Genomic DNA, 13,041 nt, shown 5'->3' on the forward strand with positions numbered 1-13,041 from the left:
GTGAGCCTGTACATAGGGTTCAATGGTGAGCCTGTCCATAGGGTTCAATGGTAAGTCTGTCCATAGGGTTCAATGGTGAGCCTGTACATAGGGTTCAATGGTGAGCCTGTCCATAGGGTTCAATGGTGAGCCTGTCCATAGGGTTCAATGGTGAGCCTGTCCATAGGGTTCAATGGTGAGCCTGTCCATAGGGTTCAATGGTGAGCCTGTCCATAGGGTTCAATGGTGAGCCTGTCCATAGGGTTCAATGGTGAGCCTGTCCATAGGCTTCAATGGTAAGCCTGTCCATAGGGTTCAATGGTGAGCCTGTCCGTAGGGTTCAATGGTAATATGGAGTTGGTCCCCCCCTTTGCTGCTACAACAGCCTCCAATCTTCTGGGATCCAGTAGATGTTGGAACATTGCTGCGGGGACTTGCTTCCATTCAGCCATGAGCATTAGTGAGGTCGGGCACTGATGTTGGGCGATTAGGCCTGGCTCGCTGTCGGTGTTCCAATTCATCTCAAAGGTGTTCGATGGGGTTGAGGTCAGAGATCTGTGCAGGCCGGTCAAGTTCTTCCACACCAATCTCAACAAACCATTTCTGTATGGACCTCACTTTGAGCACAGGGGCATTGTCATGCTGAAACAGGAAAGGGCCTCCCCCAAACTGCTGCCACAAAGTTGGAAGCACAGAATTGTCTAGAATGTCATTCTATGCTGTAGTGTTAAAATTTCCCTTCACTGGAACTAAGGGGCCTAGCCTAAACCATGAAAAAAATCCCCAGATAATTATTCATCCTCCACCAAACTTTACAGTTGGCACTATGCATTCGGGCAGGTAGCTTTCTCCTGGCATCTGCCAAACCCAGATTTGTCCATATGACTGCCAGATGGTGAAGCGTGATTCATCCCTCCAGAGAACGCATTTCCACTGCTCCAGTCCAATGGTGGCGGGTTTTACACGACTCCAGCTGACGCTTGGCATTATGTATGGTGATCTTAGACTTGTGTGCGGCTGCTTGGCCATGGAAACCCATTTCATGAAGCTTCTGACGAACAGTTATTGTGCTGACGTTGCTTCCAGAGGCAGTTTGGAACTCGGTAGTGTGTGTTGCAACCAAGGACAGACAATTTCTTTGCGCTACATGCTTCAGCACTCGTCAGTCCTGTTCTGTGAGCTTGTGTGGCCGACCACTTTGCGGGTAGATGTTTCCACTTCACAATAACAGCACTTACAGTTGACTGTGGGCAGCTCTAGCAGGGAAGAAATTTGACCAACTGACTTGTTGGAAAGGTGGCATCCTATGACGGCGCCACATTGAAAGTCACTGAGTTCTTCTGTAAGACCATTCTACTGACAATGTTTGTCTATGGAGATTGCATTGCTGTGTGCTCGATTTATACACCTGTCCGCAACGGATGTGGCTGAAATAGCACAATCCACTCATTTGAAGGGGTGTCTACATAGTTTTGTATGTATAGTGTATTAACTCTCAAAACAAGCATTAATTTAGCTTATAGACTACTATTATAATGTAATATTGTATGACTACTGTCAAAACTACATTTCCCAGAGTCATTTGCTGTGCTGGCCCCAGCTTGTCAGGCCTACAGCTGTGTTTCTGTCTGTAGTCTGTCGGCGCTGGGGATGCCCCCACATTGTTGCCATTTGCTGTAAGTTTCCCCTGTCTGTTGGAATCACAGTCATGACTTACAGTGGCGCTCCTGTCTTTGAAATGTGTGGGTTTGAGGTCAACGGCTAACCCTCGTTATCTGAAGCAGTGCCCACACAGACATGCACATGCGTGCGCACACACACATACGACGGCTAGCACTGGTTAGTGTTAGCGACAGCCACGTAGCATTCACAGCTGAGTAACTGGGTCAGTTGAAGATGAGGACTCTTATCTCAGAACTCATCTGTGGACGCTCACCGCTCACTGGAAAGCTGTTGAGCATCCATCCTGCTCAGGCTACCCCTGTTCTCTCTCTCTTTCCTCACAGACGAGAAGGACAAAGATTAGCATCAAGGAAATGTGGATTTGTTCATGTCTGCGTGTGTGCTGCCTGAGCGTGTGTGTTCCACTTACTATATGTACTTGCATTCTGTGTTCATACAGTAGGACTGCCTCTGTCATAAGAGACTCAGATAAGGATAGAATCTCCACATCTAGGCTACGCTTCCATCCCTCTCAAGTCCTGTTGGTCTGTTGGTCATTTTCAGCTGTCCTACTGATGTGAAGACCTGGGTTGTTCCCCGTGTGAAGAGAGAGAGAGTGTGTGTGTGGATCTAACCTGCATGCCCTGGATGTCCACTGTACCCATAGAAAACCCACTCATTACAAACTAACTATGCCCTCTTGTGGGGGAAGTCCTATACAGTATCCTGACATCCAAGGTTAACATATTTTTTCTGTTTTGAATTATTTCTATTCATTTGATATATTGACAGTGGATGTGTGATGTTGAGAGTATGATGGAGAGTCCAGTCAATCATAGCCAGGACATAAACAGAAACAGGTGCTGGACTATTTAGTTGTGGGCATCAGATCAGCTGATGCATTCCACTCCACCAATGATCTTCCCAACGGCATAGATATCAGCCTTCTAGATGACAGTCTTATCACAGTAAAGAGATCTTGATGTTGTCAGTGTGGCTGGCATTGAACCTAGCTTCCAATCTCCTTTGTGTGTCACTCAGGTCAGGCACTTCAGGGCTACACTAGCGCTATGCTACAATAACCTGCATCACTCAGGCCATACTGCAGGGCTACACTAGCTAGCGCTATGCTACAATAACCTGCATCACTCAGGTCATACTGCAGGGCTACAAATTAAATTACATTGGTCGTAAGCACATGTTTAGTAGATGTTATTGTGTTATGCTTGTGCTTCAACATTGCAGTAGAGGCTGGCGCTATGCTTTGCTATCGTTATCACTAGCCTCAACCAGACCCACACTCTGGAACCCACCATCTCCCACACAGAGACACCATTAAAAATACATGGGGGTGTTTTTTTATTAGCATGGCAACGATCAGGCGCCCATCAATTATAATGAATGCTACAATCGTGGAGGAAAGAGGATGTCTATTGTGTTCTGGCTGAATAGGAAGAAAGAGTAAACAACAGTATATCTTTCTCAGTCCTGTGTTTTAATATCACGTGTTCAGTCGTGTGTTTTAACGTGTTCAGTCGTGTGTTTTAACGTGTTCAGTCATGTGTTTTAATTTGTTCAGTCGTGTGTTTTAACGTGTTCAGTCGTGTGTTTTAACGTGTTCAGTCGTGTGTTTTAATTTGTTCAGTCGTGTGTTTTAACGTGTTCAGTCGTGTGTTTTAATATCACGTGTTCAGTCGTGTGTTTTAACGTGTTCAGTCGTGTGTTTTAACGTGTTCAGTCGTGTGTTTTAACGTGTTCAGTCGCGTGTTTTAACATGTTCAGTCGTGTGTTTTAACGTGTTCAGTCGTGTGTTTTAGCATGTTCAGTCGTGTGTTTTAACGTGTTCAGTCGTGTGTTTTAGCATGTTCAGTCGTGTGTTTTAACGTGTTCAGTCGTGTGTTTTAGCATGTTCAGTCGTGTGTTTTAACGTGTTCAGTCGTGTGTTTTAATATTACGTGTTCAGTCGTGTGTTTTAATATTACGTGTTCAGTCGTGTGTTTTAACGTGTTCAGTCGTGTGTTTTAATATCACGTGTTCAGTCGTGTGTTTTAACGTGTTCAGTCGTGTGTTTTAATGTGTTCAGTCGTGTGTTTTAACGTGTTCAGTCGTGTGTTTTAACGTGTTCAGTCGTGTGTTTTAACATGTTCAGTCGTGTGTTTTAATATTACGTGTTCAGTCGTGTGTTTTAACGTGTTCAGTCGTGTGTTTTAATATTACGTGTTCAGTCGTGTGTTTTAACGTGTTCAGTCGTGTGTTTTAACGTGTTCAGTGTTCAGTCGTGTGTTTTAACGTGTTCAGTCGTGTGTTTTAACGTGTTCAGTCGTGTGTTTTAATATTACGTGTTCAGTCGTGTGTTTTAATGTGTTCAGTCGTGTGTTTTAACGTGTTCAGTCGTGTGTTTTAATATTACATGTTCAGTCGTGTGTTTTAATGTGTTCAGTCGTGTGTTTTAATATTACGTGTTCAGTCGTGTGTTTTAACGTGTTCAGTCGTGTGTTTTAACGTGTTCAGTCGTGTGTTTTAACGTGTTCAGTCGTGTGTTTTAACGTGTTCAGTCGTGTGTTTTAACTTGTTCAGTCGTGTGTTTTAATATTACATGTTCAGTCGTGTGTTTTAACGTGTTCAGTCGTGTGTTTTAATATTATATGTTCAGTCATGTGTTTTAACGTGTTCAGTCGTGTGTTTTAATATTACGTGTTCAGTCGTGTGTTTTAACGTGTTCAGGCGTGTGTTTTAATGTGTTGTTTTCACAAAGTTTATCCATCTGAGAGAGCTGGTCTCTGTGTGAACACGAGGTTTATCCATCTGAGAGCTGGTCTCTGTGTGAACACGAGGTTTATCCATCTGAGAGCTGGTCTCTGTGTGAACACAAGGTTCATCCATCTGAGAGCTGGTCTCTGCGTGAACACAAGGTTTATCCATCTGAGAGCTGGTCTCTGTGTGAACACGAGGTTTATCCATCTGAGAGCTGGTCTCTGTGTGAACACGAGGTTTATCCATCTGAGAGCTGGTCTCTGTGTGAACACGAGGTTTATCCATCTGAGAGCTGGTCTCTGTGTGAACACAAGGTTTATCCATCTGAGAGCTGGTCTCTGTGTGAACACGAGGTTTATCCATCTGAGAGCTGGTCTCTGTGTGAACACAAGGTTTATCCATCTGAGAGCTGGTCTCTGTGTGAACACGATGTTTATCTGGTCTCTGTGTGAACACGAGGTTTATCCATCTGAGAGCTGGTCTCTGTGTGAACATGAGGTTTATCCATCTGAGCTGGTCTCTGTGTGAACACGATGTTTATCCATCTGAGAGCTGGTCTCTGTGTGAACACGAGGTTTATCCATCTGAGAGCTGGTCTCTGTGTGAACACGAGGTTTATCCATCTGAGAGCTGGTCTCTGTGTGAACACAAGGTTTATCCATCTGAGAGCTGGTCTCTGTGTGAACACGAGGTTTATCCATCTGAGAGCTGGTCTCTGTGTGAACATGAGGTTTATCCATCTGAGAGCTGGTCTCTGTGTGAACACGAGGTTTATCCATCTGAGAGCTGGTCTCTGTGTGAACATGAGGTTTATCCATCTGAGAGCTGGTCTCTGTGTGAACACAAGGTTTATCCATCTGAGAGCTGGTCTCTGTGTGAACACGAGGTTTATCCATCTGAGAGCTGGTCTCTGTGTGAACACAAGGTTTATCCATCTGAGTGCTGGTCTCTGTGTGAAAAGCTTGGGCAATTCCACTGTAACGTATTGACACTGAGACTGCCAAACAACAACCATTGATTTCAGAGTTTAACCAACCAACTATATGCACAGTGACTACTTGTATCTGCACAGTTCTTCCTGTAAATCTGTTATAGTAAATTGTTCTATGTAATTTGTTAAAAGTAGTCCTTGTGAATAGAGTTGTATGGTTTGTTTTACTTTTAAGTGTAAATTCATTATCGTGGAATTGACTGCATGTTAGATATGAATGATTACTTCTAGAGTTACGTTCTCCTTATATTACCCCTTCTGTCTTCACAATACAACTCAGCACATTGTGATGGGATGTTGCTGGGGATACGGTGTGCGTGTGTGCCTGCGTGTAATAGCATCCAGTACAATACAACCAATGACTTTGTATTATGTAAGGCTGTCTGTCACAGTAGCCTTCCCCTCAATACTACATGCAGTCACCCTTCAAGACTTACAGGTTTACAGATGTTTAGTGTGTTCCCATTCCCTTTCCAATCTCTAATGTATACAACTGTACTTACAGTTGCTATTCACTATCCACTGTTCATTATTCAGGATGTAACGTTAGGCCTCGTACTGACATGAGGGACTACGTTCATTATTCAGGATGTAACGTTAGGCCTCGTACTGACATGAGGGACTACGTTCATTATTCAGGATGTAGCCCTCCTGTAGGTGTGGGAGGGTCAAGAGACCCGGCAGAACGTGATGCTCAGGTTGGGATGCAGGGTTAGAGCATAGCACTGACATTTATTTATTTTATATTTATTCCACCTTTATTTAACCAGGTAGGCTAGTTGAGAACAATTTCTCATTTACAACTGCGACCTGGCCAAGATAAAGCAAAGCAGTGCGACAAAAACAACAACACAGAGTTACATATGGAATAAACAAAAGTACAGTCAATAACACAATAGAAACATCTATGTAGAGTGTGTGCAAATGTAGTAAGATTAGTGAGGTAAGGCAATAAAGAGGCCATAGAGGCGTTACAGCATTAATCTAAAATGTGTTAAATTGTTCCCCCCCCCTCATCAAACTACACATAGACATTTTTGAAGCACCTTTGGCAGTGACTACATCCTTGAGTCTTCTTGGGTATGACGCTACAAGCTTGGCACACATTTGGGAAGTTCCTGGATGGGGAGAGTTGCTGCACAGCTGTTTTCAGGTCTCTCCAGAGATGTTCAATCAGGTTCAAGTCTGGGCTCTGGTTGGGCCACTCAAGGACATTTGGAGACTCGTCCTGAAGCCACTCCTGCATTGTCTTGGCTGTGTGCTTCGGGTCTTTGTCCTGTTGGAAGGTGAACCTTTGCCCAAGAGGTTCTGAGTGCTCTGGAGCAGGTTTTCATCAAGGATCTTTCTGTACTTTGCTTCGTTCATCTTTGCCTCGATCCTGACTCGTCTCCCAGTCCCTGTCACTGAAAAACATCCCCACAGCATGATGCTGCCACCATGCCTCACTGTAGGGATGGTGCCACGTTTCCTCCAGATGTGACGCTTGGCATTCAGGCCAAAGAGTTCAATCTTGGTTTCATCAGACCAGAGAATCTTGTTCCTCATGGTCTGAGAGTCTTTAGGTGATTTTTGCCAAACTCCAAGCAGGTTGTCATGTGCCTTTTACTGCTGAGTGGTTTCCTTCTGGCCACTCTACCATAAAGGCCTGATTGGTAGAGTGCTGCAGAGATGGTTGTCCTTCTGGAAGGTTTTCACATCTCTACAGAGGAACTCTGGAGCTCTGTCAGAGTGACCATCGGGTTCTTATCACCTCCCTGACCAAGGCCCTTCTCCCCCGATTGCTCAGTTTGGCCGGGCGGCCAGTTCTAGGAAGAGTCTTGGTGGTTCCAAACTTCTTCCATTTAAGAATGATGGAGGTCACTGTGTTCTTGGGGGCCTTCAATGCTGCAGAAATGTTTTGGTACCCTTCCCCAGATCTGTGCCTCGACACAATCCTGTCTCTGAGCTCTACAGACAATTCCTTCGACCTCATGGTTTGGTTTTTAGCTCTGACATGCATTGTCCACTGTAGGACCTTATATAGACAGGTGTGTGCCTTTCCAAATCATGTCCAATCAATTGAATTTACCACAGGTGGACTCCAATCAAGTTGTAGAAACATCAATGAAAACAGGATGCACCTGAGCTCAATTTCAAGTCTCATAGCAAAGGGTCTGAATACTTATGTAAATAAGGTGTTTGTTTTTTAATATTTTATACATTTGCAAACATTCTAAAAACCTGTTTCCACTTTGTCATTATGGGGTATTCTGTGTAAATTGCTGAGGATTTTTTCATTTATTTATTCAATTTTAGACTGAGGCTGAAGGTGTCTGAATACTTTCCGAAGGCACTGTACACTGTTTACTTTCTAAAACTGATGTATCTCTCTTTCTCTCTCCTCTCCCTCTATAGGTCGTGCTAGTTTTCGCTCTCAGCATTGGAGCACTTGGAATATACTTTATAGATTCTTCTGAGTAAGTATCCCCTTTTTATGTGCTAATATGTGCTTTTGTGTTGAGCTGCCATTGAACACTACGTTGTAATTTCATATCACATCGGATATGTCTTCACCAAGTGAACTCATACATGGAAGGCTACAGTCACTCACATTGGTAAAATATCATTCTTACTGAGTTACGTAGCTGTATGGAATGAGTTCTTAGTCTATGAGTTGCTATTGAACATGATATGATATTAATAGATACTTCAGACACACGGTGTGGTCCTCGTCGTCCAGTATAATCTGCTGGGTTTGATGGTGGGTTTGATGATTTCTGTGTGTTATCTGAAAGACTATAAAGCTCCTCTCCTCCTTTATGGTTTTGTCAATAGAAGCCGGTCAGCCTTGCGCCAAACTTTGTTTCCATGGTAACCTAGATAGAACAGGATATCAGTGGATCTGCCTGGTCCTCAGAGACACCCCCACTTGTAGACACACACACACCATCTGTAGACCCACACACGCCATCTGTAAACCCACACACACACATACCTACACCCCCCCCCACCTGTAGACACACACGCGGGCATACACACGCATACACACACACACACGCGGTAAACTAAGCATCCCATACTTAAAATCACCCACCCACGCCATTCTCAGGCTCTCACCCATCCGAGCTCTGACCAGCAGTTAATAATACTATGATAATGAAAAATCTGTCCATGTGCCCTTGAGCAAGGCACTTAATCTTATTTGATCCTATAAGTCGCTCTGGATAAGGAGCATCTGCTAAATGGAAATAGGGAAATATCTAGGAAAATATCTAGGGAAATATCTAGGGAAATATCTAGGGAAATATCTAGGAAAATATCTAGGGAAATATCTAGGGAAATATCTAGGAAAATATCTAGGGAAATATCTAGGAAAATATCTAGGGAAATATCTAGGGAAATATCTAGGGAAATATCTAGGGAAATATCTAGGGAAATATCTAGGGAAATATCTAGGGAAATGCTGACAGTGATACATGTCTTTCCTTTATTGTAGACTACGTGCATCTGTTTATGGCCATGTGTGTTTTTTAATGATTCTGTTCCTAGACTCACTGCTATCCTCCCTCGGCATGTTTCCTCTGCTATCCTCCCTCGGCATGTTTCCTCTGCTATCCTCCTTCGGCATGTTTCCTCTGCTATCCGCCCTCGGCATGTTTCCTCTGCTATCCTCCCTCGGCATGTTTCCTCTGCTATCCTCCCTCGGCATGTTTCCTCTGCTATCCTCCCTCGGCATGTTTCCTCTGCTATCCTCCCTCGGCATGTTTCCTCTGCTATCCTCCCTCGGCATGTTTCCTCTGCTATCCTCCCTTGCCTTGTTTCCTCTGCTATCCTCCCTCGGCATGTTTCCTCTGCTATCCTCCCTCGGCATGTTTCCTCTGCTATCTTATCCCTCGGCATGTTTCCTCTGCTATCCTCCCCTCGGCATGTTTCCTCTGCTATCCTCCCTTGCCTTGTTTCCTCCGCTATCCTCCCTTGCCTTGTTTCCTCTGCTATTCTCCCTCGGCTTGTTTCCTCTGCTATCCTCCCTTGCCTTGTTTCCTCTGCTATCCTCCCTTGCCTTGTTTCCTCTGCTATCCTCCCTTGCCTTGTTTCCTCTGCTATCCTCCCTTGCCTTGTTTCCTCTGCTATCCTCCCTTGCCTTGTTTCCTCTGCTATCCTCCCTTGCCTTGTTTCCTCTGCTATCCTCCCTTGCCTTGTTTCCTCCGCTATCCTCCCTTGCCTTGTTTCCTCTGCTATCCTCCCTCGGCATGTTTCCTCTGCTATCCTCCCTCGGCATGTTTCCTCTGCTATCCTCCCTCGGCATGTTTCCTCTGCTATCTTCCCTCGGCATGTTTCCTCTGCTATCCTCCCTCGGCATGTTTCCTCTGCTATCCTCCCTTGCCTTGTTTCCTCCGCTATCCTCCCTTGCCTTGTTTCCTCTGCTATTCTCCCTCGGCTTGTTTCCTCTGCTATCCTCCCTTGCCTTGTTTCCTCTGCTATCCTCCCTTGCCTTGTTTCCTCTGCTATCCTCCCTTGCCTTGTTTCCTCTGCTATCCTCCCTTGCCTTGTTTCCTCTGCTATCCTCCCTTGCCTTGTTTCCTCTGCTATCCTCCCTTGCCTTGTTTCCTCTGCTATCCTCCCTTGCCTTGTTTCCTCCGCTATTCTCCCTCGGCTTGTTTCCTCTGCTATCCTCCCTTGCCTTGTTTCCTCTGCTATCCTCCCTTGCCTTGTTTCCTCTGCTATCCTCCCTTGCCTTGTTTCCTCCGCTATCCTCCCTTGCCTTGTTTCCTCTGCTATCCTCCCTCGGCATGTTTCCTCTGCTATCCTCCCTCGGCATGTTTCCTCTGCTATCCTCCCTCGGCATGTTTCCTCTGCTATCTTCCCTCGGCATGTTTCCTCTGCTATCCTCCCTCGGCATGTTTCCTCTGCTATCCTCCCTCGGCATGTTTCCTCTGCTATCTTCCCCTCGGCATGTTTCCTCTGCTATCCTCCCTCGGCATGTTTCCTCTGCTATCCTCCCTTGCCTTGTTTCCTCCGCTATCCTCCCTTGCCTTGTTTCCTCTGCTATTCTCCCTCGGCTTGTTTCCTCTGCTATCCTCCCTTGCCTTGTTTCCTCTGCTATCCTCCCTTGCCTTGTTTCCTCTGCTATCCTCCCTTGCCTTGTTTCCTCCGCTATTCTCCCTCGGCTTGTTTCCTCTGCTATCCTCCCTTGCCTTGTTTCCTCTGCTATCCTCCCTTGCCTTGTTTCCTCTGCTATCCTCCCTTGCCTTGTTTCCTCTGCTATCCTCCCTTGCCTTGTTTCCTCCGCTATTCTCCCTCGGCTTGTTTCCTCTGCTATCCTCCCTTGCCTTGTTTCCTCTGCTATCCTCCCTTGCCTTGTTTCCTCTGCTATTCTCCCTCGGCTTGTTTCCTCTGCTATCCTCCCTTGCCTTGTTTCCTCTGCTATCCTCCCTTGCCTTGTTTCCTCTGCTATCCTCCCTTGCCTTGTTTCCTCTGCTATCCTCCCTCGGCTTGTTTCCTCTGCTATCCTCCCTCGGCTTGTTTCCTCTGCTATCCTCCCTCGGCTTGTTTCCTCTGCTATCCTCCCTTGCCTTGTTTCCTCTGCTATCCTCCCTTGCCTTGTTTCCTCTGCTATCCTCCCTTGCCTTGTTTCCTCTGCCATTCTCCCTCGGCTTGTTTCCTCTGCTATCCTCCCTCGGCTTGTTTCCTCTGCTATCCTCCCTTGCCTTGTTTCCTCCGCTATTCTCCCTTGCCTTGTTTCCTCCGCTATCCTCCCTTGCCTTGTTTCCTCCGCTATCCTCCCTCGGCTTGTTTCCTCTGCTATCCTCCCTTGCCTTGTTTCCTCCGCTATCCTCCCTTGCCTTGTTTCCTCCGCTATTCTCCCTCGGCTTGTTTCCTCTGCTATCCTCCCTTGCCTTGTATCCTCCGCTATCCTCCCTCGGCTTGTTTCCTCTGCTATCCTCCCTTGCCTTGTTTCCTCCGCTATCCTCCCTTGCCTTGTTTCCTCCGCTATCCTCCCTCGGCTTGTTTCCTCTGCTATCCTCCCTTGCCTTGTTTCCTCTGCTATCCTCCCTTGCCTTGTTTCCTCCGCTATTCTCCCTCGGCTTGTTTCCTCTGCTATCCTCCCTCGGCTTGTTTCCTCCGCTATTCTCCCTCGGCATGTTTCCTCTGCTATCCTCCCTCGGCATGTTTCCTCTGCTATTCTCCCTCGGCTTGTTTCCTCTGCTATTCTCCCTCGGCATGTTTCCTCCGCTATTCTCCCTTGCCTTGTTTCCTCTGCTATCCTCCCTTGCCTTGTTTCCTCTGCTATCCTCCCTTGCCTTGTTTCCTCCGCTATCCTCCCTCGGCTTGTTTCCTCTGCTATCCTCCCTTGCCTTGTTTCCTCTGCTATCCTCCCTTGCCTTGTTTCCTCTGCTATCCTCCCTTGCCTTGTTTCCTCTGCTATCCTCCCTTGCCTTGTTTCCTCTGCTATCCTCCCTTGCCTTGTTTCCTCTGCTATCCTCCCTTGCCTTGTTTCCTCTGCTATCCTCCCTTGCCTTGTTTCCTCCGCTATCCTCCCTCGGCTTGTTTCCTCTGCCATACAGATAGTAGGTCTGAGTGTTGCCGTGACAAGAAAAAAATGAAAGTAATGAAATTAATAAAATCATGCCAAGTCTGTCATCTGCGGTGTTATCCGAGCAGTAGTGCAGGTCACGGTAGTGTGGAAATGATACCTGGCATGTGTCTCGTCCCTTGTTTATAGACAGGGATATAGTCCTTCCCCTCTTTACCTCTCCCTCTTTCGTTCCCTCTCTCTCCCTCCCTATCGCTCTCTCTTCCCTCTATCTCGTTCTCCCCCTCCCTTTCACTTTTCCTTTCCCCAATCAACTCTTTTCATTCTGATCTGACTTGACTGTATATTTCAGACAAAAAGAGGGATACAAATCTCCTTTATAATGCCAAGGTCAAGGCTTGATGGGAAGAAACCATCTCTGAGTTTCTCTCTATCCTTTTATTCACCTCTCTCTCTCCCTCCTCTAATTCTCTATCTCCCTCTGTCTCTCTCCTCCCAGTCCCTCCCTCCATCTATCTCTCTCACTGTGAGCCCGGTGTGTAAGGCTCAGACAGTGTCTGTGTGATTTGTCTCTGTTTGTTAGCAGCCTAGAATGTTATCAAACCATTTAGAATGATATAAATGGACAAAACAGTAAATGTAGTGTTTCTGACTGCAGAGGCAGCACCTGACATGGCGGGCGGGCGGACGGGCGGGCAGCACCTGAAAGACAGACAGCACCTGACATGGCGGACGGACGGACGGGCGGGCAGCACCTGACATGGCGGGCGGGCGGACGGGCGGGCAGCACCTGACATGGCGGGAGGACGGGCGGGCAGCACCTGACATGGCGGGCGGGCGGGCAGCACCTGACATGGCGGGTGGGCGGGCAGCACCTGACAGACAGACAGACAGCACCTGACATGGCGGGCGGGCGGGCGGACGGACGGACGGATGGACGGACGGACAGACAGCACCTGACATTAAACTCTATAGAGAGCCTAGACGAGGTGATTGACAAGACAGTAAGCCTCTGGATACACAGAGAGGTTGATCTAACGCATGAGAGACAGAGAGACATACCTGACAGCTCTAGGGAAGGACACTAGGTATTACAGAAGGATCCTAAAGAAGGATATTCGGTTTTAGAGAAGGGTCCTAG

General features: G+C 46.7%; 1 protein-coding gene across 1 annotated transcript in view; it reads left to right on the forward strand.

Annotated features, from left to right (window-relative positions):
* Positions 1–13,041, forward strand: part of LOC112251626 (calcium-activated potassium channel subunit alpha-1-like) — a 350,091-nt gene that overhangs the window by 184,586 nt on the left and 152,464 nt on the right. Inside the window, exon 3 of the mRNA XM_042299053.1 lies at positions 7,781–7,842. Coding sequence (XP_042154987.1) covers positions 7,781–7,842 — 62 coding nt within the window. The remainder of the gene's footprint in view (positions 1–7,780; positions 7,843–13,041) is intronic.

This window comes from Oncorhynchus tshawytscha, linkage group LG16 (genome assembly GCF_018296145.1).
Source record: "Oncorhynchus tshawytscha isolate Ot180627B linkage group LG16, Otsh_v2.0, whole genome shotgun sequence".
In the NCBI taxonomy this organism is placed as follows: domain Eukaryota; kingdom Metazoa; phylum Chordata; class Actinopteri; order Salmoniformes; family Salmonidae; genus Oncorhynchus; species Oncorhynchus tshawytscha.